Raw genomic sequence first — 26,279 nt, 5'->3', positions numbered from 1 at the left:
CCCAGCTTCTCCCAATTCTCAATTCCGAATCTCAATGCCTTCTCCATTTTTTTTTCAATTTTATCAACTTAGTTAATCTTTTAAGCACTTTTTTTGTATCGCTTTCCCCCTGTGTGTTACTGTCTTTCCCTTCGTCTGTCTTCCCCTCTCTCCCTTTGCCCCCCCCCACCCCATTCATTCCTCGTCTTCCAAAACCATCAGTGACCGCATAACTTCAAAGCTCGCTCGCTCGCAGCAGGTTTGAAGCCCGGACTCAACCCCCACTGATCAGCCAATGACAATCTCAAGACGCAGCAATGGTCTGGGTGTGAGCCGGAGCTTGCCCACTCCGTCCGGATCCCCCTCACCGCCTGGCCCGAGGTCTGGACATGGAGACCAGGGATAGACTGTGGCCTCTGCTCGGGGTCCTGCATGCCTTCCTGAGCCTCTGTCACCCTCACCCTGAACCCTGCCACATCCTCAGCCGGATCGGACACACGGTGCGCCTGGGAACCGTCCTGCCCACTCCGCGGAAAGCCGAGCTTCAACGGGCGCTGGTCGAAGCCGCGGACTCGGCGCTCAGGGAGAACCTTCTGCCCTATAACCTGAGCCTGGAGATGATCCACAGCCAGATGTGGCAGCCCGATCCCCAGTCACTCCTGCAATCCATCTGCCAGTCGGTGGTAGTCCGGGGAGTCGCGGCTGTACTGGCGTTCCCACAGTCCACGGAACAACTTACTCAGATGGATTTCTTATCTTCTTTCCTGGACATCCCGTTCATTAGTATAATGGAGCAAGGAGAAGCGCTAAGGACCGAGGTAAGTGGCGAGAAGTTGCCCAACTTCACGCGCACGCTTTGCTTCCTAATCGACCGGGTAGAAATATCGAAGTTATAATGTGTTAAAAGTGCAAGATCCAGTTGAGGTTACAGAGCAGGGTGGGGAGCAAACAGGTTTCGATAGCTTCGATGAAGCTTTTCGCGTTGAGTCTGTAGCAGTTTTGTGCAAAAACAACATCGCGCGTCGCACTCCTCCATCGCCCGGGAAATTATGACATTTCACGCAGCTTCCTTTTGAAACTCTTTTGTTCAGTCCACTCACCATCCCATGTACTCGCTGTGCACAAACGTTTTCTTTAGTGTGAAAGTATGTTAATGAATCGGGTGGTCTGCCCTGGACATCGAGATCTGTTGCACTCCCGAGGCTCACTGAGTTTAATTCAGACCTTTCCAGAAGACATCGTCTCATTTCGGTTTGCAAATAGAATTACATGTTATTAACTTTGGGTAATTATATCTTAATCGACGAGTGATTTAAACGTGAGAGCCCGATTCCACCTACACGTTTACTGTAAATCAGTTCATGGTCGGGTTAGACTGGAACCTACTACATGCGTGGGTGCGGGATGTGGCGAGCGAAAAGCACGCATTAGTTTTAAGTAAATGAAACAGTTTCATATTGGCTGGTATAATAGATGGTTTCGCTGATACATTTTAAGCAAGTAGTGGATTTAAGGTAACACAGTGCTTGTTAAAATGAAAACTGCGTTTGTTGATCCGTTTACCTGAACATTGGAGATGTAATTGAATTTTTGAAATTGAATTTCCTTACCTTTAAAATGACTTACTCCATCGCTTAACCAATGTTCCGGTAATTTTATTAGTAACCAAAGTAATCCAACAAGGCTCTTCGTAAGGCTACGAGAGGCAAGGGGATTTATATATGGAGATATGTTCACAATTTTGGTTTGGATTTCCGATGCTCCGTAATTGATAGAGAGAAAATTAGATTGATGTCCCCAGCAAAGGTTATTGCGGTATATCACTGATACACTTTTAACCCGATGGGGAGAAAGAGAGAGAAGGGAGGAGGACGTCAATCTCATGCGGCTACTTTGCGATCCAAGCCAAAAGCCCCCTTTGTTATTGGCGGTAGAGGAATGTTCGCAGAGATTTAACACTCCGTATGTTACTGTTGCATCACATAACTTTTGACTTAATTTTTTTTAATATACAGCATCTCCCTTCGACAGAATCAGTGGGCAATTGTACAGCCCAACGTGTATTGTATCGGGAAAGCGTTGAATTTTTTGATTTATTTATTGTAAGAGTTTGATTTCAGACAAGGTGACGGTAGCCACCGGATTTGCTGTCACTGTTCATTCCTTGGTCTTGAGTATTATGCTGCAAAAAGTGATTGCGTGGGCTTCACGTATGAACCAGCTAACTCCCTAGACTGGAATAATAGTGGTGGGGATTAGGTCGATCGTCTGCAAAAGATGGAGCCTATACAACATGGCATCTCTGGATATTTGAAGCCCCAGTCACCGCCACTGAGTGGAGGTTCAAACACCAATCTAGCAGAACATTCCCTAGAGCAGGGGTTCCCAACTTGGGGTCCATGGCATAAAAAAAGTTGGGAAACCCTGCCCTAGAGCCACTTCCCCACCCAGAAGGCACAGGACATGAACGCAATTAAACACATTTGCTGGGATGGCTACACTTAACGACAGCTGGACATGAGCGCCATCGGAAATGACTCGGGTCCTGAAAGTAAAATTTTAGAAACTAGATCCCAAAGGTATTTAGCTAGGGGATAAAAAATAAATTTGTTCTCAAGTTCCTCTGCCCCTTTCCCTGAGTGTCAGTAGCCTTTTCGACTAGGGACATCACAGATAACCCATTTTTTAAAAAATTTCCAAAAAAGCTCATTTCCCAGAAGGAGTCCTCATCTTAATTGTGGGAATCCCAATGTTTTTAACACCTCCTGCCCATCTCCAGCACAGTGAAATTTGGTTAACAGCTTTGAATCCATGAATGGATAGCTTTTCATTCTAGCATCAATAAATGTCACTAGAGTGAGCTTTGATGAACCAAGTAGTAATCATGCTAATTGGTACCACATGGAATTAACTAGATTTCTTTTAGGCAATAAAATATTGCAGCAGTAACAGAGTACAGTGTGAGTGATAACTGACTGTGTGTTTAGTTTAGATATTTTATACTTCAGTATTTCACATGCTAATTATTAAAATGCCCTTTGGCTAGGATCCTGGTGCAGTCCTGGGGAAATGCCAGACAGTGTCATCATTGCAGTTGTGAAAAATGGAGCAGAACTATAATTCACACTGCAATCACTCCATGCGCTGGTCAACTCTATTTGGTTTTATTTCTGTACTGCTCCATTCAGACGCAATGTGACTTAATAAACCATCCCATGATCATGGGCAATGGCCATCAGCTAATACCTTCTCATCAGGGCTCTGACAATGCATGCATTCAAAACTATCATTTATTTTCATACGTGGATTTGATCTAGCAGCGTTCCTGGTTTCTGCGGTGATCCTAGCGGACTGGAAAACCATAAGTGACCCATTACTATTTAAGAAAGGAGCGAGACAGAAAACATTGTTTGGACATCAAGACTAACTCCTGTCACTGACAAAATGCAGCAATTCATTTTAAAATAATAGCAGGGCATTCAGAAAATAACAAGACTGTCATGCATAGTCAACATAGAATTATCAAAGGGAAATCATGAGTACCTGGATAATGCTATTTCATCTATTTATAGTGATCTTGATCCCGCTCTTACACAAAACACTTCTGGTGGGAAACATTTAGTAGCAATGAATAAGATTTGAGAGCACTGAAGGCAATTGTAATCTTTTCACTACTATCCTAGCTGGGAATAGAAGATGGCATGAATAAACCTGCTCACTGTGGTCCTGATTGATTCTGTGTAATACTGATTAAAACTGGCTCTGAACATTTCTGTGAAGCTTTCAATGGCTTTGTGGCAAAGATTGAAATCACCTTAAAAGAGTGTCCATGCCTGATCAAATGATCATCAATTCTAGTTTCTGTATGCTCAGCAAAATTTGAGATTTTATTAGATTCTCATTTATTATGTCGCCCCTTATAAAGATTGTTAACTGTGGCTAACAGCGGCCAGCTGTTGTATATTGACCTGTGTAAACATTCACTTTGGCAGGCTCTTTGCCACTGCAAACCAGCTGGTAAATGAACAATTTCAGTTCCATCTACAGATGCTGGGATCCAGATAAAAATATATCACCTGCTGTCTGACTCACTAATTTCTTCCAACAGCTTGTGCTAAATTTCAGATTAAGTCTGTATTGGGTTTAGTTTATCAGATGTGGTGCTGGTGCACTGTCAGAAAAAAAAACAGGAAGAAGTAGTTTGGCCAGGATTCCCAATCCCATTTACTATCTAGTAGTTCCTACTGGAAATGAGAGCCAATATAATTGGTTGAGAGTAGGGAGAGTATTCAGGATACGTCTTACACAGTAAACGGTAGGGCACTGAGGAGTGTGGTAGAACAAGGGGATCTGGGAATACAGGTCTATAAAGTAGTCTTACGGGTAGATAGGGTCATAGAGAAAGCTTCTGGCACATTGGCTTTTATAAATCGAAGTACTGAATACAGAAGATAGGATGTTATGTTGAAGTTGTATAAGACATTGGTGAGGCCTATTTGAGTATTGTGAGCGGTTTTGGTCACCTACCTACAGGAAAGATGCAAATAAGGTTGAAAGAGTACAGAGAAAATTTACAAGGATGTTGCTGGGTCTGGATGACCCGAGTTATAAGGAAGGATTGAATAGGTTAGGACTTTATTCCTTAGAACGTAGAAGATTGAGAGGAGATTTAACAGAGGTATACAAAATTATGAAGGGTATGGATAGGGTAAATGCAATCAGGTTTTTTTCCACTGAGGGACTGCACTTGGAGGTCATGGGTTAAAGGTGAAAGGTGAAGATTTTAAGGGGAACATGAGGGGAAACTTCTTCACTCAGAGTTGTGAGAGTGGAACGAGCTGCCAGCACGTGGTGCGTGCAAGTTCAATTTCAATGTTTAAGAGAAGTTTGGATAGGTATGTAGATGGTAGGCTATGGTCCTAGTGCAGGTGGATGGGAGTAGGTAGTTTAAATAGTTTGACACAGACTAGGTGGGCCGAAGGCCTGTTTCTGTGCTGTACTTTTCCGTTACTCTAAGATTAAACAGATGTGAGACCCATCATACTCTTTAAAATTGAAACTGATGAATGGCTAACAAATCTTTTCTAAGTGATTGTGAAATTGTAACGATGGTGTCAAAAGCCTTATTATTAATGCTGAGAAAAGAACCTCAGATGGGAAATCAGATTTACTCAAATGCCATGCTGATAAAGTCAAAGGATTGCAACCGATCCAGAATAGGCCAATTGACTCAACCAGTCCATGCCAATTTTATGTTCCTGTTGAGGCACCTCCCAAATTCCCTTATCTACATCTAACCATATCATCCTCTATTCTTTTTTGCTTCATTTTTTGTCCAGTGCTCTCTTGTGTATAAGTACTACTTGCTTCAACCACCTTGTGTCCAAATTTAAATCTTTCTTTGGTGAAAGCATTACTTTTTGTGTGTATATGACTTGACGGGGTTGCGGTAAATGAATAAAAGAGCCTCGAAGTACAACACAGCAATCACTAAAGCTGTTCATTCATGTTATCATTGGATTTTCTATCCAAATGTCAACTTGCTTGACAGGCTAATTGGGACATTCCTCAAAGCAAGGCTACATCTGTGAAGGAGGTACGAGCGTTGGGGATGGGCTGGGGGAAGGATTATGCCGTGAAGAGGGAAGGAAAGGATATCATGATCTGAAAGGGAGATATGAGGCACTGGAGTTAGCAAGATTGTGGCGTGTGAATCTGATTATGACAGTGTTATGTATGCTGAGGGATGTCATTTAATTTCTTGAGTTTGGCCAAGTTTTCCATTCTGGGAGCAGAGTTGTAAATTTTAATGCCTAGTGGATCATCTGCCTCTGAATCAGAATCGGACTTATATGATGTAAAATTTCTTGTTTTGTTGTTGCAGTATAGTGCAAAGATATAAAAATTACTTTAAATCACGACATAAATATTGCAAAAGAAAAATGAATGACAATGTAGTGTTCATGGGTTCATCGACAATCCAGAAATCTGATTGCGGAAGGAAAGAAGCTGTTTGCAAATCACTGAGTAGGTCTTCAGGCTCCTGTACCGTCTCCCTTGAGGTTAGTAATGAGAAAGGTCACGCCCAAGGTGGTGAAGGTCCGTAGTGCTGGATGCCACCTTCTTGAGGCATTGCCTCCTGAAGATATTCTCGATGGTGGAGAGGGTTGTGCCCATGACGGAGCTGACTGGATCTACAACCTCTGCAAAGTTTTGTGATGCACCGTACTAGGCTGTGATGCAACCGTTGAGAATGCCCTCCATCATACATCTTCAGAAATTTGCAAGGGTCTTTGGGAATATAGCAAATCTCTTTAAACTCCTAACACAGTAGAGCTGCTAGCATGCATTCTTCATGATTGCATCAATGTAGGGTCCAAGATAGATACTCTGAGAAGTTAATGCTCAGGAACTTGAAGCAGCTCACCCTTTCTATCACTAACTCCTCAATGAGGACTGCTGTGTGCTCTCCCAACTTCCCCTCCCTGAAGTCCACACTTAGTACTTTGGCCTTGCCGACACTGAGAGCTCCAGCTGGAACTCCCCCCAGCTTTACTTACCAAAAGCTATGTCTGACCCACTTTTCCCTTCTCCCTGGTACTCAGCTGGTGTTTCCTGAAATGTATCTGTTCAGTTCACTGCTGCTGGAAGTGGCTGAAATTAATTCCACATTGAGACCGTTCTCCAGGGACAGAAGTTAATTTTATTGAAGGCTCAGAGAAAGCTGAAATATAATAAAGCCACTAAGAAATGTAAGTGCTCAATGCCCTAAAGAGATTTTCCTCAATAACACGCTCTCCAGAGCAGGCTGATCAGAATCAGAATCAGAACGAGATTTAATATCACCAACATATGTCATGAAATTTGTTAACTTTGCGGCATCAGTATAATGAAATACATAAAATAAATAAGGAACTAGTGCTTTCCCGATGTTACTGCTGAATAAGCTCTTCTCAGGCTTCCAGCCAGGTGCAGGTATCAATTTTAACCGAAGTTTCAATAACAAACTCTGCCATCTTAATCAGGGATGATGCTAGGGCACGTCTATCCGGCAGTACTTATGCTCCTGCCATCCGTCCCTCCTGATTGGTTAGTGCTCATCCAATCAAGTTTCCATTGTCCCACTTTGTTTACAATCAAATTCCAGTGCTTCCTTAGAGTGAGACCTTCGTCTTTGTTACAACTCTTTTCTTCTAGTTTTATTTCAATGGCTTCCTTCACTGGGTGGTTCCAAAAGCCATTGGCGTGGCACAATAGTTTTGTAGATCAATCTCATGGCCATTGTGAATGCAGTGTTCTGCTACTGCTGATTACCACTGAAGACAAAAGTCTTGCTCTAAGTAGGAACTAGAATTTGATTATAAACAAGGTGGGACAGCGGAAACCTGATTAGATGAGAGCAACCAATCAGGAAAGACGGACAACGGGAGTATAAATACCACCAGACTAGACGCACTCTGACATCATCCCTGATGAAGATGACGGAGTTTGTCTTCAAAACATTGGTTAAAATTGATACTTGTACCCGACTGGAAGCCAAGAAGTGTTTATTCATGATAATTGAATTACAGTAAATGTATATATATTAGAATAAGTAGTACAGAAACAGAAGTAAAAAAAAAGTAGTGTGGTAGTGTTCATGGGTTCAATGTCCATTTTGAAATTGGATGGCAGATTGCCTGCACCCCTGTTCTTTTTTTTAAAAAAGAGATGAAACCTACTCTTGCCTGGTGTTTCTCATGATGTTAGACGTTCCAAAGCTCCTTATAGCAAGTGAAGTATTTTTGAAGGGTAGAAGATTTTGGCACAGAAAGACGCATAATTACTAAAGCAAATATCCGTTCGAACATTAGAACTAATTTTGTTTTATATTAGCCCTATGCAATTTAAATGAGTTTCAAATCAAATAAAATTAAATATTAAATTGACATTAGTTCACTTTGCTTGATAGTCTACTCTTTCTTTAAAAGTTTCTTCCATCTTGTATAGATAACCTAAGTTTATTTTTAAAGAATATTTTTAAGATTTTAAACATCATCTGTCTTCCTCCTTTCTGAAGATTGGCACACCTTAAGAATGCCATTGTTAGATGGATGTTACTCTTGATTATTGTGTTTGCTGAATGTATGACTTCAAATCAGGCTGGGATTCATGCAATGCCCTTTATGGTTCAACTGCGGCACACATGAAGAATGATTATTTGCATCAGCTGCCAGAAGGAGGCTGAGTACGAGGGAGAATAAGTCATCTGGAGAAGAGGGAGACATATTATGGTAACAAATCTGATCAATTAAAGTATATAAAATCAACTTTCATTATACATTTAAAAATATTGCAGTCTTGGAGAGGACTCTGTTTATCTGATGATGTCACATCTGAGGGAATTTATGTCCTTGTCACCAGCCTCTGACTATCAGACCAGATGTTGTATCTGTTAGAATTCTGTAGTACTGACTGGTTGAACTAAATGCAAAAGGAAATAATCCAAAATCCAAGCAATGTTTAAAGTATATTTTCTTCCACCCTTTCCCCACATGGTCTTTCTAATTCAGAGACTATAATTTGCCCAACTAAGATCGATACAGACATCATAATACGTGTGGTTGGACGGAAGGTTTATTCCCATCCATCACTTTCTGTATGCAATAAAAGAAATTAAGTGTCATGGATGTTGCTTTTGAGTTAGACGACTGGTTTATGTGATATTAGGAGAAAGAGAATTTATGTCCTTGGTCGAGACTAGTTTCCTACATGTTTCTGCCGCAGGATTTCATTGTTAGATTGTATGTACAAAATAAACTAAAGCATTTAATTTGACACTCAGTGTCCACCTGTACACCTGTTCATTAATACAAACATCTTATCAGCCAATCGTGTGCTAGCAACTTAACGCATAAAAGCATGCAGGCATGGCCAAAAGGTTCAGTTCAGTTCAAATATCAGAGTGGAGAAGAAATGTGATCTAAGTGACTTTGACCGCAGAATGGTTGCTAGTGCCAGGCGGGATGGTTAGGGCATCTCAGAAACCGCTAATCCCCTGCGATTTTCATGCACAACAGACTCTAGAGCATTTAGAGCATGGTATGAAAAACAAAGACATCCAGGGGTTGGCAGCTCTGTGGGTGAAAATGCTTTGTTAATGAGAGAGGTCAGAGGAGAGTGGCCAGACTGGTTCAAGCTGACAGGAAAGTGACAGTAACTCAAATAACCACGTGTTACAACAGTGGTGTGCAGAAGAGAACTTCTGGATGCACAATATGTCGAACCTTGAAGTGGATGGGCTACAGCATCAGAAGACCACGAACATACACTCAGTGGCCACTTTATTTGGTACAGGAGGCACATGATAAAGTGGCCATGGAGTGTATTTCCAGCTATCAGATTTTCTTTCCTTGAATGATCCCAATTTGTAATTACATTTAGATGCCTAAAAGTGTATAATTGAATGTTATTTTCCTTTAAGCTTTTATAGGCCAGTGTTACTTTTCAATTATAATTATTCCAATGGATGTGTTGTAGCTTAGTAAAGGCCGTGATTTTAGCTTTCTTGTCTATTAGGTGTGTGCTCCATGAGATTCTTTTCAAATCTTTTTATCATTATTATCCAAAATTTACAAGAGTACATCGAAGTAAACAACACTTACAATGTCTCAAGAAAAAAAACATTATTACAAAGATAGAAAAAATTTTTGGTGATGAAAAAAAGAAAAGAAATCCCCTACTAAGCAAGAAAAAGTGAGGGAAAAAACCCATTAGGTGTTCAATCCCGGAGCCATGTGTCATACAAAAGCTTCTAAAGATAAACATCAAACCACCAGCAGTGCTCCATGAGATTCTATCACCATGCCAAACTCCACAGAGCAAGCACAGATATTTGCATAAGATTGTAAGATCAGAAGATATAGGAGCAGGCTCTTCAAGTCTACTCTGTCATTTAATCAGGGCTGATCTTTTTATTTTCAACCCCCTCCCAGTAACCCTTCACCCCTTTGCCAATCAAGAACCAGTCAGTCTCTGCCTCATATGCACCCAATGATATGATTCCACAGCTTCCTGTAGAAAAAATTCCAGAGATTCACTGCCTTCTGGCTGAAAAAAGTTCCTCCTCACCTCAGCTTTAAAAGTATGGTTGTTCATTCTAAGGCTGTGTCCTCGGATCATTGGCTCTGACACTGATGGAAGCATTCTCTCTGGATTCACTCTATTCAGGTCTTTCTGTATTGGGTAGGTTTCAATGAGATCCACCTTATCCTTCTGAATTCCATCACCTTCTCCTCAGATGTTAACCCTTTCATTCCAGTATCATTCCTGTGAACCTCCTCTGGACACTCTCCAGAGCCCAAACTTGCTCCCATTGTTTCAAGTATGATTTGATCAATGCCTTGTAAAGCCTTATCCTTTCTTTTATATTCTAATCCTCTCAAAATAAATGTTAACATTGCATTTACCTTCTTTACTACTGACTCTACCTGCAAACTAGCCTTAAGGAAATCTTTGCCCCTCCAATTCTGAATTAACTCCTCATTTGGAAAATCACCTAACCCCACACTTCCCTATGCTATATTCTATCTGCTCATTCTTTACCTTCTTTCCCAACCTGTCCATGTCCCTCTCCAAACTCCTTGGCTCCCTCCACAACACCTCTTCCCCTTGTCCTATCTTTGTATTGTCTGCAGACTTGGCCAGAATACCAACAGTTCCTTCATCCAGATCATTAATCTATGTAAAGTGAAAATCTGTGGTCCCAACACTAACCCTGCTGAACTCCACTAGGGAATTCCCATGGGGGGGGGGTGTGATTTGTTTTATCACCGCCCCTCTCTGTCTTCTTCCAGTCAACCAGACTTCTATCCATGCTAGTACCTTGCCTCTAATATCATGGGCTCTGGGCTCTTGTCTTGTTTAGGAACCTCATGTGCAGCATATTCTCAAAGGCCTCTTGAGCTCTCTGATAATCCAAGCAAATAATATTTCATTGTCTGTCCTTCGTCTAATGCTGCTAGTTACCTCTTTAAAGAATTCTAACACATTTGTCAGGCAACATCTCCCTTTAATGAAACCATGCTGACATTATCCTATTTTATCATGTACTTCGAAGTACTTCAAAATTTCATCCTTAATAATGGGCTCTAAAACCTTACCAATCACTGAGTTCAGGTTAACTGGCCTAAAAATTTCCTGTCTTTTTCTCCTTTCCTTCATAAACAGGGGTCTCACTTCTGCAGTCTTCCAGTCTTCTGGGTCTCTTCTTGACTTCAGTGATTCTTGGAAGATTATGAAGGAGATTGATGCTTAACACAGCTCTTTTCCCATTAGATCAATTACTTTCATCTAAGATTTCTCAGGTCTGGGAACTATTCAGTGTGCAAAAGGGTAAATCTGGAGCTAAGCTATCTCACCACATTGATATTTCCAGTGCAGAGCAGTGCCAAGATTGTCCATACTGGAGTAGCTAGCAGCCGACCTACAAATTAATGCATTAATCAAACAATCTGATTTATTTAATGAACCAAATTGGCTGGTGAGAATCCAATATGATTTTGTACATAGTGACCTTGGCTAGTTTAGATATTGGATAGCTGAGTCTGACACATAGGATGACTAGGTTCAGATTTCCATTGTTAAACCTTCTTTGCTTGAAGCCATCTCAATGTAAGAGATAAAATAAGATAACGAACACCTCTACTATATTCTACTTCTTTATTAGCTAATTATCTGGATTGAGGATGACTTACTTCCATTACAGGTTTTTGGTTTCTAAGGTAGTAAATGAGGCCAATGTGTGAACTGCAGACTGTTAAATACATGGGGCAGGAGTGTCTGACAGGATGGGCAGTTGGTAGTTTGTGAGGTGGCCTGCTTTTCCTAGCAATTTTGCATGCACCTGATGTATGGATTCAAAGTTCTCAGTCATTTCGAATGCTTCTTCTGCACCTAGAGCAATTGTAGTCATGCAAGCGCGTGAAGGTCAGCCTGTGAGAACAGTGGGAGAGTCTGAGAAGCGAGCAGGCTGAGAAAGGGAAGGTAATTTCTTCGGCAGTTTGAACAGGGCACGACTGCGCAAGCATGTGAAGGTCGGCCTGTGAGAACAGCAGGAGAGTTTAAAAAGCCAGCAGATTAACGGAGCGGGCGACGGAGTAGTGGGAGACAGAGTAGGAAGGCTTTGGCTTGAGAGGCTGAGGACGAGCTTGTTCCCAGTGAGGTAAGGCCAGGTAAGCTCCTTTAATTAATCTAATTAACTTAGGAGTAGGTAATGGAGGCAGCAGTTAGGACAGTCGAGTGCTCCGTATGCAGTATGTGGGAAGTCAGGGCGAGCACAATTGTTCCTGATACATGAGAGGCAGGGTTTTAGGGTTATATGGGAGGCAGGGTTTGAGGGTTGGCACAACATTGTGAGCTGAGGGACCTGTACTGTGCTGTACTATTCTATGTTCTATGTTCTAGTCTAGGGACTTCCAAGGCTGAATGGCGATGATACGTTTCTGCAAAAGTCTTTGAGTGAACCCCTGAGTCCTTTCCTCTGTATGCCTGCTAATCTCTTCCCATGGCAGGACTTTCTTCTTAGAGAGTTTGATATTGAGGATGAAAGTACACAGCCTGAGGAAAATAACTAACTGTGACTAGGGTCTTATATTGGGAATGTTGGCCTATGACACTTATATTGTGTTGCTAATTTTTCCAGTGAATATGGAGTATCTTACAGAGACTGTGATGGTACCTTTCCAGTGCCTTGGAGTGACTGCTGCAAGTAGTGCAGGTCTCAGAAATATATGGGAGCAGGGGAAGTGGAGGGAGCATCTCTTCTGATCAGTACGCTATAAGCTTTGTGCTAAGTTTGAGGTCTCGTTCTTCAAATGGTCCTTTGCTCAAGGCACCAAAGATTGTACTGTTGCATTGAAACCGGTGACGAATTTCATTGTTGATGTCTCCCTGTGCCCTGAATAAACTCCTCACTCTTCAGGGTCTCACCATGATTTGTGGCAGTGTGATGCAGCAGGATCAAGTTAGTAGATGGCTTTATCTTGTTGACGGCCTCTTATGAATGAGTCAGTGATGAATTGGAGCTTTGCCGCTGAAAGCGTGAAACTACAAACATCGGCTGCTCATTGCAGCTTGGCAGCCAAGGCTCAATCAAGTTAGTTCTGGAGTATAGTTACAGTATAGTGTTCTCCATTACATCTGAAGATCAGTTCTAATATCATGACTGGTGTTTCTCCCAGCACTCCGCTTTTGGAGATATCACACGATGAAGGTGGTGCCTACTGTGTCTGTAGATCAGGGGGTCCCAAACTTTTCTATGCCATAGACCAATACCATTAAGCAAGGAGTCTTTGGACCCCAGGTTGGGTACTCCTGCTCTAGACAGACACAATTCAGATCTTTAGCTACTGGGAGAAGGTGGTTGAGGAGAACTCTGGTGTTGGTAGATCACAGAGAGTTACTTCTGGAGTTACCATAATATCTGGAGTAGGCATCTCTGAAGTTCTCCTATAAATCTTCCACTTCCCAGACGTGGAGAGTACGATTGTGGATTTGAGGCTGAAGCTCTTTGCAGTTAATTTTTACAATTTCAGGGGCAACACCATCCTTGTGTAACAACCATCTTGTTTTGTCAGAAAAATTGGCAACAGTCCTGGTGCATCTCCATACCAGCAATCAGAGCGAGGAGTCAAAAAAACATCCAAGGACCTTTGGCTCATATGGGAGACTGAGGAAATGATACATAGGAGCTACAGGGAGTAGTCACCCCTAGGTTGGAGGAGGCAGGTAACTGGGCAACTGTCAGGAGATGAAATGGAAATGGGCATGCAGTGCAGAAAACCTGAGTGGCAGTTCCTCTCAATAATATGTTTACCACTTTGGATATTTTGAGGGGGACGACCTACCGGGGGGGGGGGGAGCTGTAGCAACTGGGTCTCTGGCACTGAGTCTGGTCCTGTGGCTCAGAAGGGAATGGAGATGAAGAGGACTGCAGTGGTGACAGGAGATTCCATAGTCAGTGGAATAGAGACTAGATCTGTGGGCACGACAGAGACACCTGGATAGTATGTTGCCTCCAAAGTGACAGGGTCAGGGATGTCTCAGATCGGGTCCATGGCATTCTAAAGAGGGAGGGTAAGCAGCTAGAAGCCTTCGTACATATTGGCACCAATGATGTAGGTAGGAAAGGTGAGGAGGTCCTGAAGAGAAGATTTTATGGAGCTAGGTAGAAAGATGAAAAATAGGAACTCCAGGGTAGAAATCTCTGGTTTGTTGGCTGTGCTTTCTTGCAAGGGCAAGAGTAGGATGATTTGGCAACTGGTTCACATTAATGGACCATTGGAATCTCTTCTGGAGAAGGTATGACCTATACAAAAAGGATGGGTTATACCTGAACCCGAGGGGAACCAAAATTCTTGCAAGCAGATTTGCAAGAGGTATTCAAGAGGGTTTAAACTAATTTGACAGGAGGATGGGTTCCGGAGTGGTAGTGCTGAGGATGAGGTAGTGGTTTACAAACTGAGGCAGTGTGTAGTGAGACTGCTAACGAGGAAAGGCCAATGAATGGGCAAAATTGCAGTCAACAGGATGGATTGCAATGTAAAATGTGGACAAAATCAGAAAGGGTGAACACAGGAGTGAAGGTGTTATATTTGAATGCGTGCAGTATATGGAAAAAGGTAAATGAACATAGCACCGTCACAGATTAGCTTGTATGACATTGCGGGCATCACTGAATCGTGACTGGAAGAAGATTATAGCTGGAAGCTTAACGTCCAAGGATACACATTGTATTGGAAGGACTGGCAGGTAGGCAGAGGGGAACGGATGGCTCTGTTGGTGAAACAATTAAATCAAGTCATTAGAAAGAGGTGACATAAGGTCAGAAGGCATAGAATCATTGTGCCAGAAACTGCAAGGGTAAAGAGACCTTGATGGGAGTTATATACAGACCTCCAAACAGTAGTAGTTGTGGTCTACAGATTACAATGGGAGATAGAAAATGCATGTCAAAAGGACAATGATACGATAGTCATGGGGGATTTCAATATGCAGGTAGATTGGGAAAATCAGGTTGCTGCTGGATCCCAAGAGGGGGAAATTCTAGAATGCCTATGAGATGTCTTTTTAGAGCAGCTCATGGTTGAGCCCACTAGGGGATCAGCTATTCTGGATTAGCTGTTGAGCAAGCAGAATTGATTAAAGGATCTTAAGGTAAGGGAACCCTTAGGGTCCAGTGATCATAATATGATAGAATTCACCCTCCAATTTGAGAAGGAGAAGCTAAAGTCAGATGTATCAGTATCATAGTGGAGTAAAGGGAATTACAGTGGATTGAAAGAGGAGCTGTCTAAAATTGATTGGAAGGGAACACTAGCAGGAATAATGGCAGAACAGCAATGGCTGGAATTTCTGGGAGCAATTCAGAAGATGCAGGACCAGATGGGCTACAACCCAAGGTCCTGAAAGAGGTGGCTGCAGAGATTGTAGAGATTGATCTTTCAACAATCTGGCATTCTGGCATAGTTCTTGAGGAATGTAAATTTGCAAATGTCACTCCAAAAAGAGAGAGGGACAGAAGAAAGGAAACTATAGGCCAGGTAGTCTGGCCTCAGTCATTGCAAAGATGATGGCGTCGATTGTTATGGATGTGGTTTTGGGATAACTGGAGGCTCATGATAAAATAGGCCGTAGTCAGCATGGTTTCCTTAAGGGAAAATCTTGCCTGACAAATCTAAATTTATGTTATATGTCAATGATTTGGGTGATGGAATTGATAGCTTTGTGGCCATTTTTGTGGACAATAAGAAGGTAAGTGGAGGGGTAGGTAGTTTTGAGGGAGCACAGTGGCTACAGAAGGATTTAGGCAGATTAGGAGAATTGGCAAAGAAGTGACAGATGAATACAGGTGTTGGGAAGGGTGTGGTCATGCACTTTTGTAGAAGAAATAAAAGTGTCAACAACTTTCTCAATGGAGAAACAATTCAAAAGTCTGAGGTGCAAAGGGTCTTGGGAGTCCTTGTGCGGAATTCCTTAAAGACTAATTTGTAGGTTGAGTCGGTGGTGAGGAAGGCAAATGCAATGTTTGCATTCATTTCAAGAGGACTAGTATATAAAATCAAGGATGTAATGTTGAGGCTTTATAAAGTACTGGTGAGGCCTCATTTAGAGTTTTGGGCCCCTTATTTAAGAAAAGATGTGCTTACATTGGAGAAGGTTTAAAGGAGGTTCACGAAAATGATTCCAGGATTGAAAAGCTTATTGTATAAGGAGTGTTTGATGGCTCTGGGCCTCTAGTCACTGGATTTCAGAAGAATGAGGGGTGACCTCATAGAAACCTATCAAATGTTGAAAGGTCTCAACAGAGTGGATGTGTAGAGGATGTTTCCTCTGGTGGGCAAGTCTAAGCCCAGAGGACACAGCTTCAGAACAGAGGGAAGTCCATTTAGAATGGAGATGAGGAGGAATTTCTTTAGCCAGAGAGTGGTGAATCTGTGGATTTTGTTACCAGAAGCAGCTATGGAGGCCAAGTCTTTGGGGATTTTTTTTTAAGGCAGAGGCAGGAGATTGGTGCTGAGAGGGACAGATACCAATGGAAGTTAGACTGAAAACTGCCTAATCTGTGGCAACATCTTCATCAACCTCACTGCAAAACACAAGTGTCAATAGAAACACTGCCACAAGGAAGTCAATGTTGGAGTTATCACGGATCCCACCAAGGCAGCTATTCACTGCCAATGCTTCACACACAATTTGTTAACCCCTAGCTTGCAGGAGGCATAAAGCAATTACAGTTACAGGCTGGAACTGCCATAAGTCCACCACTATTAGGACCTGTGAAAAGACTCTGGTCCTTTCTACCAAGAACAGCCAACTAGGAGGTTGAAGACTAATTCATCACAAACAGAAGCTCCATCTTTCCCCATGGAAAAGAAAAGCCCACAGCAACCTGAAGGTAGAAATCCAACTGCAAATCTATGACCTAAAGAACATTTGGTGGATAGAGGGAACACAGAAGGCGTATAAATTACTGACAGATATGACATCTGCTGGTTCTTCAGCACAGTTAAAGCCATCTACATCACAAACACACAAGGGCCTACCTCAATGAATGCCATAAAGTAGATGAGTTAATCAGAGATTGAGATTTAACGAATGCCCACTGCAAGGTTTACTTCAGCGACCTCAACTACAAAAGACCTCTGTCCTTGATATGGACACCCTTGACTATCCCAAGGAGCCTGTCCAGGCCTGCTTTACAGAGACTCTTAACTAACTGGATGCCAACAAGACCATATTCAATTATTCTGTTAAAGTGTAATAAACAATTTGTCAGCTTGTAGTGTGTAGATAGTCCCAAGGGCAGTCTAATGAAGAAGATGATTAATTGTTGGTTATGTGGTGCAAAAGTATTAAGATGGATAGCAATAAGACTGAGACAGTATACAGCCAGCAAAGGTAAATGTGTGGGTTTTAGAAGCATAACAAAATAAAGCAAGTCACTTTTCTGAATCGATTTACATATATGATATGGAGCTGTGGGATATTACATATAAACTTAAAAGGTTTTTGGAAAGCATTATATAATTGGATTTCAGAGAGATCTACTTAGTGAAAAGTAAACGTGTATGCATTTTTGGGCAGACTTGAAGGATCGATTAGATGATCTTTTGCATGTGGATTAGGTATTTAAACTGTAGGGTAGGTTGAAAATTGGTGTTTTGAAAAGATTTACAAAAAACCCCCCCACAGAAAATAGTCTATTTATCCAAAGTGTTTTAGACTCTGTATTAGCTTCTTCACACCCATCTTCATCTGATCATAGCATCTCTTTCCACTCCTTCTCCCTCAGGATCCCAACTTTCCCAGAAATGAAACATAGAACATAAAGCAGTACAGTACGGCACAAGCCATTAGGCCTACAATGTTGTGCTGACCTTTTTACCTACTCCGGCATCAATGTAATGTTTCCCTCCTGCATGGCTCCCTATTTTTCTTTCATCCAGGTGCCTATCTAAGAGACTCTTAAATGTCCCTAGTGTGTCTTCCTCTCCCACCACCCCTGGTAGCACATTCCATGCATCCATCACTCTTTGTGAGATAAAACAAAACTACCTCTGCCATCTCCTATACTGTATTAAAAAAATGCCATGAGCCTCAACTATTGCACACAAGAAACAAATTATATTTTTTGTTGTTAGTCATAGAGAACCACAGCACAGAAGTAGGTCCTTTGGCCCATCTAATCCATTCTACCTAGTCCCATTGACCTGCTACTGGACCATAGCCCTCCATACCCTTCCCACCTATGTACTCACCTAAACTTTTCTTACCACTTTCATTGGTAGCTTGTTCCACATCCCCCTGAGTGAAGAAGTTTCCCCTCATGTTCCCCCTAAACAATTGACCTTTCCCCCTAACCTATGACCTCTAGTTCTAATCTCACCCAACTTCAGTGGGAAAAAGCTGCTTGCATTACCCTATTTATATCCCTCATAATTTTGTATAGCTCTATCAAATCTGTTGTCATTCTCCTACGCTCCAGGAAATAAAGACCAAGGCTATTCAACCTTTTCCCTATAACTGTCACATTGGCGGGGGCATTGGGAGCAAGGGTGGTCCCAAATGCAAGACACATCTTGAGGGGTTAATTAAATTTAGTTTATTGTTTGATACCAGGAGAGCAAGGCAGGAGTAGGAATAGCGAACTGAGGACTACGACTAGGCTGGGACCAAGGGTCTGGGCTAAGACTCGGAATCGGCTCCCAGAACTAGAGGAGACATGAAGAGGCTAGATTATGGACTCCGAGCCCGAGACCGGGCAAGGACCCAGTACCTGGGTCTTGCCTTGGGCTCGACCCCAGAACCAAGCATGGACATGACATGGGCTAAGGAGAGGAGGAACATGGAAAACAGAACCTCGGTCTTGAGAGAGCAGGTACACGGAACCATGGACACATACACAGAACACAGAGTCGGGACTCCTCCTTGGGTACAGGACATAGGGCTGGGACATATACACAGAACACAGAGTCGGGACTCCTCCTTGGGTATAGGACATAGGGCCGGGGCTCATGACCCTCTGCGGGGCAACGGCAAGACGGCCTGACTTACCCCACGGAGGCGAGGACAAGACAAGACAGAACATGACCCCCCGCGGGGCAACGGCAAGACGGCCTGACCTACCCCACGGAGGCGAGGACAAGACACAACAAGACATGACTCCCCGCAGGGCAATGGCAAGAGGGCCTGACTTACCCCCACGGAGGCGAGGCCAAGACAAGACAAGACATGACTCCCCTCGGGGCAACGGCAAGACGGCCAGACTTACCCCCACGGAGGCGAGGACCAGACAAGACAAGACATGACCCCCCGCGGAGCAACGGCAAGACAATCGACTTACCCCACGGAGGTGATGACAAGACAAGACAAGACCAACACGAATGAACACCAGACAGTACCCATCTAGCTCCGGCGATGGAACTAGACCGAAGTGCAGGTGGGGGCTGCAGATGAGGGCTAGAGGCGAGAGGGACAGAGAAAGGATTCAGACAAGGGGGTAGGACAGGAATCACAGACGGCCAGGGCGAGGACTTGACTCGGAACTGGGAAGCTGCCAGGGACAGGACTCGACTTGGTGCTTGAATGCCGCCAGGGCCAGGACTTGACTTTGGTGCTTGAATGCCGCCAGGGCCAGGACTTGACTTTGGTGCTTGAATGCCGCCAGGGACAGGACTTGGCTTGGTGCTAGAATGCTGCCAGGGACAGGACTTGACTTGGTACTTGAATGCTGCCAGGGCCAGGACTTGACTTGAAGCCTCCGGGTAGTGGCGAGCTCTCGACTCGGCACGGGAACAGTAGACAGCAGTTCTTCATTCCCTCTGGTGGGTTAACTGACGGACCCACCTAGGTGAGAAAACTTTGCAGGCTCGCTTTGGCGAAGTAACTGGACAGGGTTGCTCCGGTGAGGAAAGGCGAATTACTGGCACTCGCTTCGGGCGGAGACTAGGCTTGCTCCGCCCAGATGACATTGGCACACCGTACCTTGGTGACTTTGCAGGCGCTCCCGCACCGAACGGCTGAAAGCCGGAGACTGTACACTACCAGTTTGGCTGAGTGTTAATTGGCTCTAATCACCAAAGTCGAGGGACACGAGAAAACAGGGAATCAACGGTCCGGATCGTAACAAAAACAAGCTAAATTTAAAGGGACTCCGATCCGGACCATGACAATAACTCAGTCCTCAAGACTCGGCAGCATCCTTGTAAATTTTCTTTGTACTTTTTCAGTCTTATTGATATCTTTCCCATAGGTAGTCATAGTCATAGTCATACTTTATTGATCCCGGGGGAAATTGGTTTTCATTACAGTTGCACCATAAATAATTAAATAGTAATATGTAAATTATGCCAGGAAATAAGTCCAGGACCAGCCTATTGGCTCAGGGTGTTTGACCCTCCAAGGGAGGAGTTGTAAAGTTTGATGGCCACAGGCAGGAATGACTTCCTAAGATGCTCAGTGTTGCATCTTGGTGGAATGAGTCTCTGGCTGAATGTACTCCTGTGCCCAACCAGTACATTATGTAGTAGATGGGAGACATTGTCCAAGATGGCATGCAACTTGGACAGCATCCTCTTTTCAGACACCACCTTCAGAGAGTCCAGTTCCACCCCCACAACATCACTGGCCTTACAAATGAGTTTGTTGATTCTGTTGGTGTCTGCTACCCTCAGCCTGCTGCCCCAGCACACAATGACAAACATGATCGCTGTTTGATACATGATAGGTGACCAGAACTGCACTTAATAATCCAGATTAAGCCTCATCAACATCTTATTTAACTTCAACAAAACGTCTGAACTGCTGTACTCCATAGTTTGATTTATGAAGGCCAATGTGTTAAAGCTCTCTTTATAGCTCTATCTACCTGTGATGTCACCTTCAAGTAATTATGGATCTGTATTCTTAGATCCCTCTTTTCTACCAAACTCCTCAGTGCCCTACCATTCATTGTGCAAGTTCTAGCCTGGTTTGTCCTCCCAAAGTGCAACACCTCACACTTGAATGCATTAAATTCCACCTGCCATTTTTCAGCTCTGTTTTCCAGCTGGTCCAGATCCCACTGCAGTTGTTGATAGCCTTCCTCACTGTCCACTAAGCCCCCAAACCTGGTGTCGTCCACAAATTTGCTGATCCAGTTTACCACATTAGCATCCAGATAATTTGATATACACATAGATGACAAGTTACTGAAGTTCTTTGAAGATGTCTTTTTGCAGTTATTGATTACTGTCAGAATTATGCTCCACTGGCAAAATCATTTTATCAATATTTATCCAACCAAAACATCTCACAACTTCAGAGATCTCCCTTATATCATCCTTCAACCAACTTACTCTTTTATGGATAAAAATCTTGTCTCACTGATCTACATCATAGCTGGCTGTGGCAGAACTGACACTATTAAACTGCTCGTAGCCCTGAGTGTATGTGGTGCTGGACCAAGTATTTACTAATATGGTTATTGATCATTTAAATTTCTGAGCCTTGAATATTAGAGTTAGTGAAATATATTCACTAAATTCCATTTTCTCTGTAATGATGTTTTCCTCATTTGTCTCGGGTTGTATATTTTTATTGTTTCTACAGTGTCCTTTTTGACCTTGTATTCTAATTCTGTTTGCTAATTTCAGAGTGCAACAGTGAATATTAAGTGTGAGGGCAGAGAATATGCACAAAGGTATTTAATGCCCATTCCTCTTCCTTCTTCAGCCCTGAGTTGCAGGTTTATCTTGGGGAAGGGAAGGATTTGATCAAGCGTGATTTTCCGTCTTGTGAAATTCCTGCTTGCCAGTGCTGGCAAAAAGTAGGGTAATGCTTGGCTGTGTTACTGTTTGGAGTCAAATAACCTGTCAGAGTCACAGGTGAGGAATGGGCATCTGGAAGGGGTACTGAAGCGAAGAACTGAAAGCTATATTCCAGCCAGCATCTGCGTCTTCAGAAGAGAGAAAAATCGAAAAAAGATAAGGAGGTGGAATTTATAGTGTTGCAAAAAGTAACTTTTTGTTTAATCTAAAGAGCATTCTGAATGTAACACACACAAAATGCTGGTGGAACACAGCAGGCCGGGCAGCATCTATAGGAAGATGTACAGTCAACGTTTCAGGCCGAGACCCTTCGTCAGGACTAGCTGAAAGAAGAGATAGTAAGAGATTTAAGAGGGGGAGGGGGTGATCCGAAATGATAGGAGAAGACGAGGGGGAGGGATGAAGCTAAGAGTTGATTGGCAAAAGGGATACAAGGCTGGAGAAGGGAGAGGATCATGGTACGGGAGGCCTAGGGAGAAAGAGGGGGAGGAGAGCACCAGAAGGAGATGGAAAGAGGGCAAGCAGTTATTGTGAGAGGGACATTCTGAATGTAGTTTGCAATGTATTGTGTTTAATGAATATTATTGATTATAATCAATTTACATGCATTATTGCAGCAGTTAGTTTTAAAGTGGGATATTTCAAGCTAGCTTGGCTATAATGTCAAGAATGTGGTTCCTGTGGCCAGGTCAGATTCTGGTAATAATGAATAGCCAAAACAAAGCTTGGCTTTATAATGATTGCTGTCAGAAAAAGTATAATTACCAATACACTCTGGAAGTGCATAATGATTACTAAGCAGCTAAATGTATCCCAGCCTTGGTCAAGAATTTAATTTCCTGAAGGAAAATATATTCTTTCCATACCTTCTTAGTTTTGAGTTAGCCCCCAAGAAAGTTCTTCTCTCCTTTCTAAATTGTGTGCATCACAGATTCTCTCGATGTCAACTTTAACCTTGGACGTTATTTTCAAAGACTTTAATTGGAAAGCGTATTGTGCATACTGAGGCACAGGAGAAATATCTGCACTGTGGTAGGCTTGACAGAAATACATGATTTACAGAAACCCATGGAAATTAGTTTCTGATTTTGTTTTGCAAATAGTTACTCTTGAGATCCACTGTAGCACAAATTACTTTATAACACCTCATTTGGTACAATTACTCCATCTGCTTCTTATTATTTATTTATGAGATGTGGGTGGTATGGTGAGACAAGTGCTTATTGGTCAAATCATTCAGTATTTTTGAGCAGCAGCAATTGCCTGAATTGGTCTTTGCAGTAAAAGTGCTCCCACAGTGCCCTAATGTACAGAGTTACACCATAAGATCGTAAGATACAGGAGCAGAATTGGGCCATTTGGCCCATCAAGTTTGCTTCACCATTCCATCCTGGCTGATTATTTATCTACGCAAACACGAGGAAATCTGCAGATGCTGGAAATTCAAGCAACACACATCAAAGTTGCTGGTGAATGCAGCAGGCCAAGCATCATCTCTAGGAAGAGGTACAGTCGACATTTTGGGCCGAGACCCTTCGTCAGGACTAACTGAAAGAAGAGCGAGTAAGAGATTTGAAAGTGGGAGGGGGAGGGGGAGATCCAAAATGATAGGAGAAGACAGGAGGGGGAGGGATGGAGCCAAGAGCTGGACAGGTGATTGGCAAAAGGGATATGAGAGGATCATGAAACAGGAGGCCTAGGGAGAAAGAAAAGGGGGAGGGGGGAAAAATCCAGAGGATGGACAAGGGGTATAGTGAGAGGGACAAAGGGAGAAAAAGGAGAGAGAGAAAAAGAATGTGTGTATATAAATAAATAACGGATGGGGTACGAGGGGGAGGTGGGGCATTAGTGGAAGTTTGAGAAGTCAATGTTCATGCCATCAGGTTGGAGGCTACCCAGACGGAATATAAGGTGTTGTTCCTCCAACCTGAGTGTGGCTTCATCTTTACAGTACAGGAGGCCGTGGATAGACATATCAGAATGGGAATGGGATGTGGAATTAAAATGTGTGGCCACTGGGAGATCCTGCTTTCTCTGGTATTTGTTTAGAGACGTAGCGTGGAACGAGCCTCACCAAACCACCTACCGAACACTAGCCTAATCTCAAGACACTTTATAAAGACCAATTAACCTACCAGTTGGGCTGTGGGAGGAAAATGGGGCACCCAGAGGAAACAGCACGTGATTCATGAGGAGAACATGCAGACTCCTTACAGACCACCTCAGCATTAAACTCCGAACTCCGGAATGCCACAAGCTGTAATACTTTATCCCTCTCAAATCCGTTCTCTTGGCTTCTCCTTGTAACCATAAAATAATCTGCAGATGCTGCTGTCAAAGGAACACTCACAATGTGCTGGAGGAACTCAGCAGGTCAGTCAGCATCGGTTGAAAAGATAAGTCGACGTTCCGGGCCAAAACCCTTCGTCAGGACTGAAGAAAGAACTTTGGGGAGGGTTTGAAGAATGCTGGTGGTTGAAAAAAACAGTAATTTGAAAGACAAAGGGGTGGGGGAGGGGAAGCAGGGAGGTGATTGGCAGGAGAAGAATAGTAGAAGGAGGCAGAACTATGAGGGAGGTGATGTGAAATAGGGATAGAGGAAGGGAGGGGGAAGGAATTACCGGAAGTTGTTGAATTCTATGTTCATACCAAGGGGCTGGAGACTATCTAGACGGTATATGAGGTGTTGCTCCTCCCATCTGAGTTTAGCCTCATCATGGCAGTAGAGGAGGCCACGTATGGACATACCTGAATGGGAATGGGAAGCAGAGTTGAAGTGGGTGGCTACTGGGAGATCCTGTCTGTTGTGGCGGATGGAGTGGAGGTGCTCGACGAAGCAGTCCCCCAGTCTGTGTCGGGTTTCACCGATGTAGAGGAGGCCGCACCGGGAGCACCGGATGCAATAGATGACCCCAACAGATTCGCAAGTGAAGTGTTGCCTCACCTGGAAGGACTGTTTGGGGCCCTGAATGGTGGCAAGAGAGGAGGTGTAGGGACAGGTGTAGCACCTACGCTTACAGGGATAAGTGCCGGGTGGGAGATCCGTGGGGAGGGACGCGTGGATAAGGGAGTCACGGAGGGACCGATCCCTGCGGAAAGCGGAGAGGGGTGGAGAGGGAAAGATGTGCTTAGTGGTGGGGTCCTGTTGAAGGTGGCAGAAGTTGCGGAGGATAATGTGCTGGATCCGGAGGCTGGTGGGGTGGTAGGTGAGGACAAGGGGAACTCTGTCCCTGTTGTGGTGGTGGGAAGATGGGGTGGGGGCCAAAGTGCGGGAAATGGAGAGATGCGGGTGAGGGCATCATTGATCACCGTAGAAGGGAAACCACGATCCTTAAAGAAAGAGGACATTTGAGATGTCCTGGAATGGAAAGTCTTATCCTGGGAGCAGATGCGGCAGAGACGGAGGAACTGGGAATAGGGAATGGCATTTTTGCAAGTGGCAGGGTGGGAAGAGGGATAGTCGAGGTAGTTATAAGAGTCAGTGGGCTTGTAGAAGATGTCAGTGGACGGTCTGTCTCCAGAGATGGAGACCGAGACATCAAGAAAGGGGAGAGAAGTGTCAGAGATAGACCAAGTGAATTTGAGGGCTAGGTGGAAGTTTGAAGTAAAGTCGATGAAATTGACGAGCTCAGCATGGGTGCAGGAAGCAGCACCAACGTAGTCATCAATGTATCGAAGGAGAAGTTGGGGAGCAGTACCAGAATAGGTTTGGAGCACAGACTGTTCCACATAACCAACGAAGAGGCAGGCATAGCTGGGTCCCATGCGAGTTCCCATAGCTATACCCTTAGTCTGAAGAAAGTGGGAAGAGCCAAAAGAGAAGTTATTAAGTGTGAGAACCAGTCCGCCAACCGGAGGAGGGTAGTGGTGGTGCGGAACTGGTCTCCAACTTCCGGTAATCCCCTCCCCCTCCCTTCCTCTATCCCTATTTCACATCACCTCCCTCATAGTTCCGCCTCCTTCTACTATTGTTCTCCTGCCAATCACCTCCCTGCTTCCCCCCTCCACCCCTTTGTCTTTCAAATTACTGTCTTTTTCAACTACCAGCATTCTTCAAACCCTCCCCAAAGTTCTTCCTTCAGTCCTGACGAAGGGTTTTGGCCCGAAACGTTGACTAATCTTTTCAACTGATGCTGACTGACCTGCTGAGTTCCTCCAGCGCATTGTGAGAGTTCTCCTGGTAACGTTTGATGCCCTTAAATCAGAACCTATCAGCCTCCGCCTTAAATATACCTGATGATTTGACATCCACAGCCTTCTGTGGCAATGACTTCCACAGATTCACCGCCCTCTGGCGAAAGAGTTCCAGGATATTGATCCACTAGATGGTGGAGCAGTGTATGGGGTGTAATTTTTTGGAAGGAAAAGGGTGTGGTAGTGTTCCCAAACACAACACCTGCTGCCTTTATCCTTCTGGATGTAAAGGTAAAATGTTTAAGAGATTCTCTAAAT

The 26,279-nt window shown here is 43.6% G+C and overlaps 1 protein-coding gene across 1 annotated transcript in view; it reads left to right on the top strand.

Annotated features, from left to right (window-relative positions):
- The first annotated feature begins 368 nt into the window (after positions 1 to 368).
- The window catches only part of grin3bb (glutamate receptor, ionotropic, N-methyl-D-aspartate 3Bb), a 103,364-nt gene continuing 77,453 nt past the window's right edge, over positions 369 to 26,279 (top strand). Inside the window, exon 1 of the mRNA XM_063032013.1 lies at positions 369 to 797. Coding sequence (XP_062888083.1) covers positions 369 to 797 — 429 coding nt within the window. The remainder of the gene's footprint in view (positions 798 to 26,279) is intronic.

This window comes from Mobula hypostoma, chromosome 24, assembly GCF_963921235.1.
Source record: "Mobula hypostoma chromosome 24, sMobHyp1.1, whole genome shotgun sequence".
Lineage (NCBI taxonomy): Eukaryota > Metazoa > Chordata > Chondrichthyes > Myliobatiformes > Myliobatidae > Mobula > Mobula hypostoma.
This window is presented reverse-complemented; position numbering and strand designations above follow the sequence as displayed.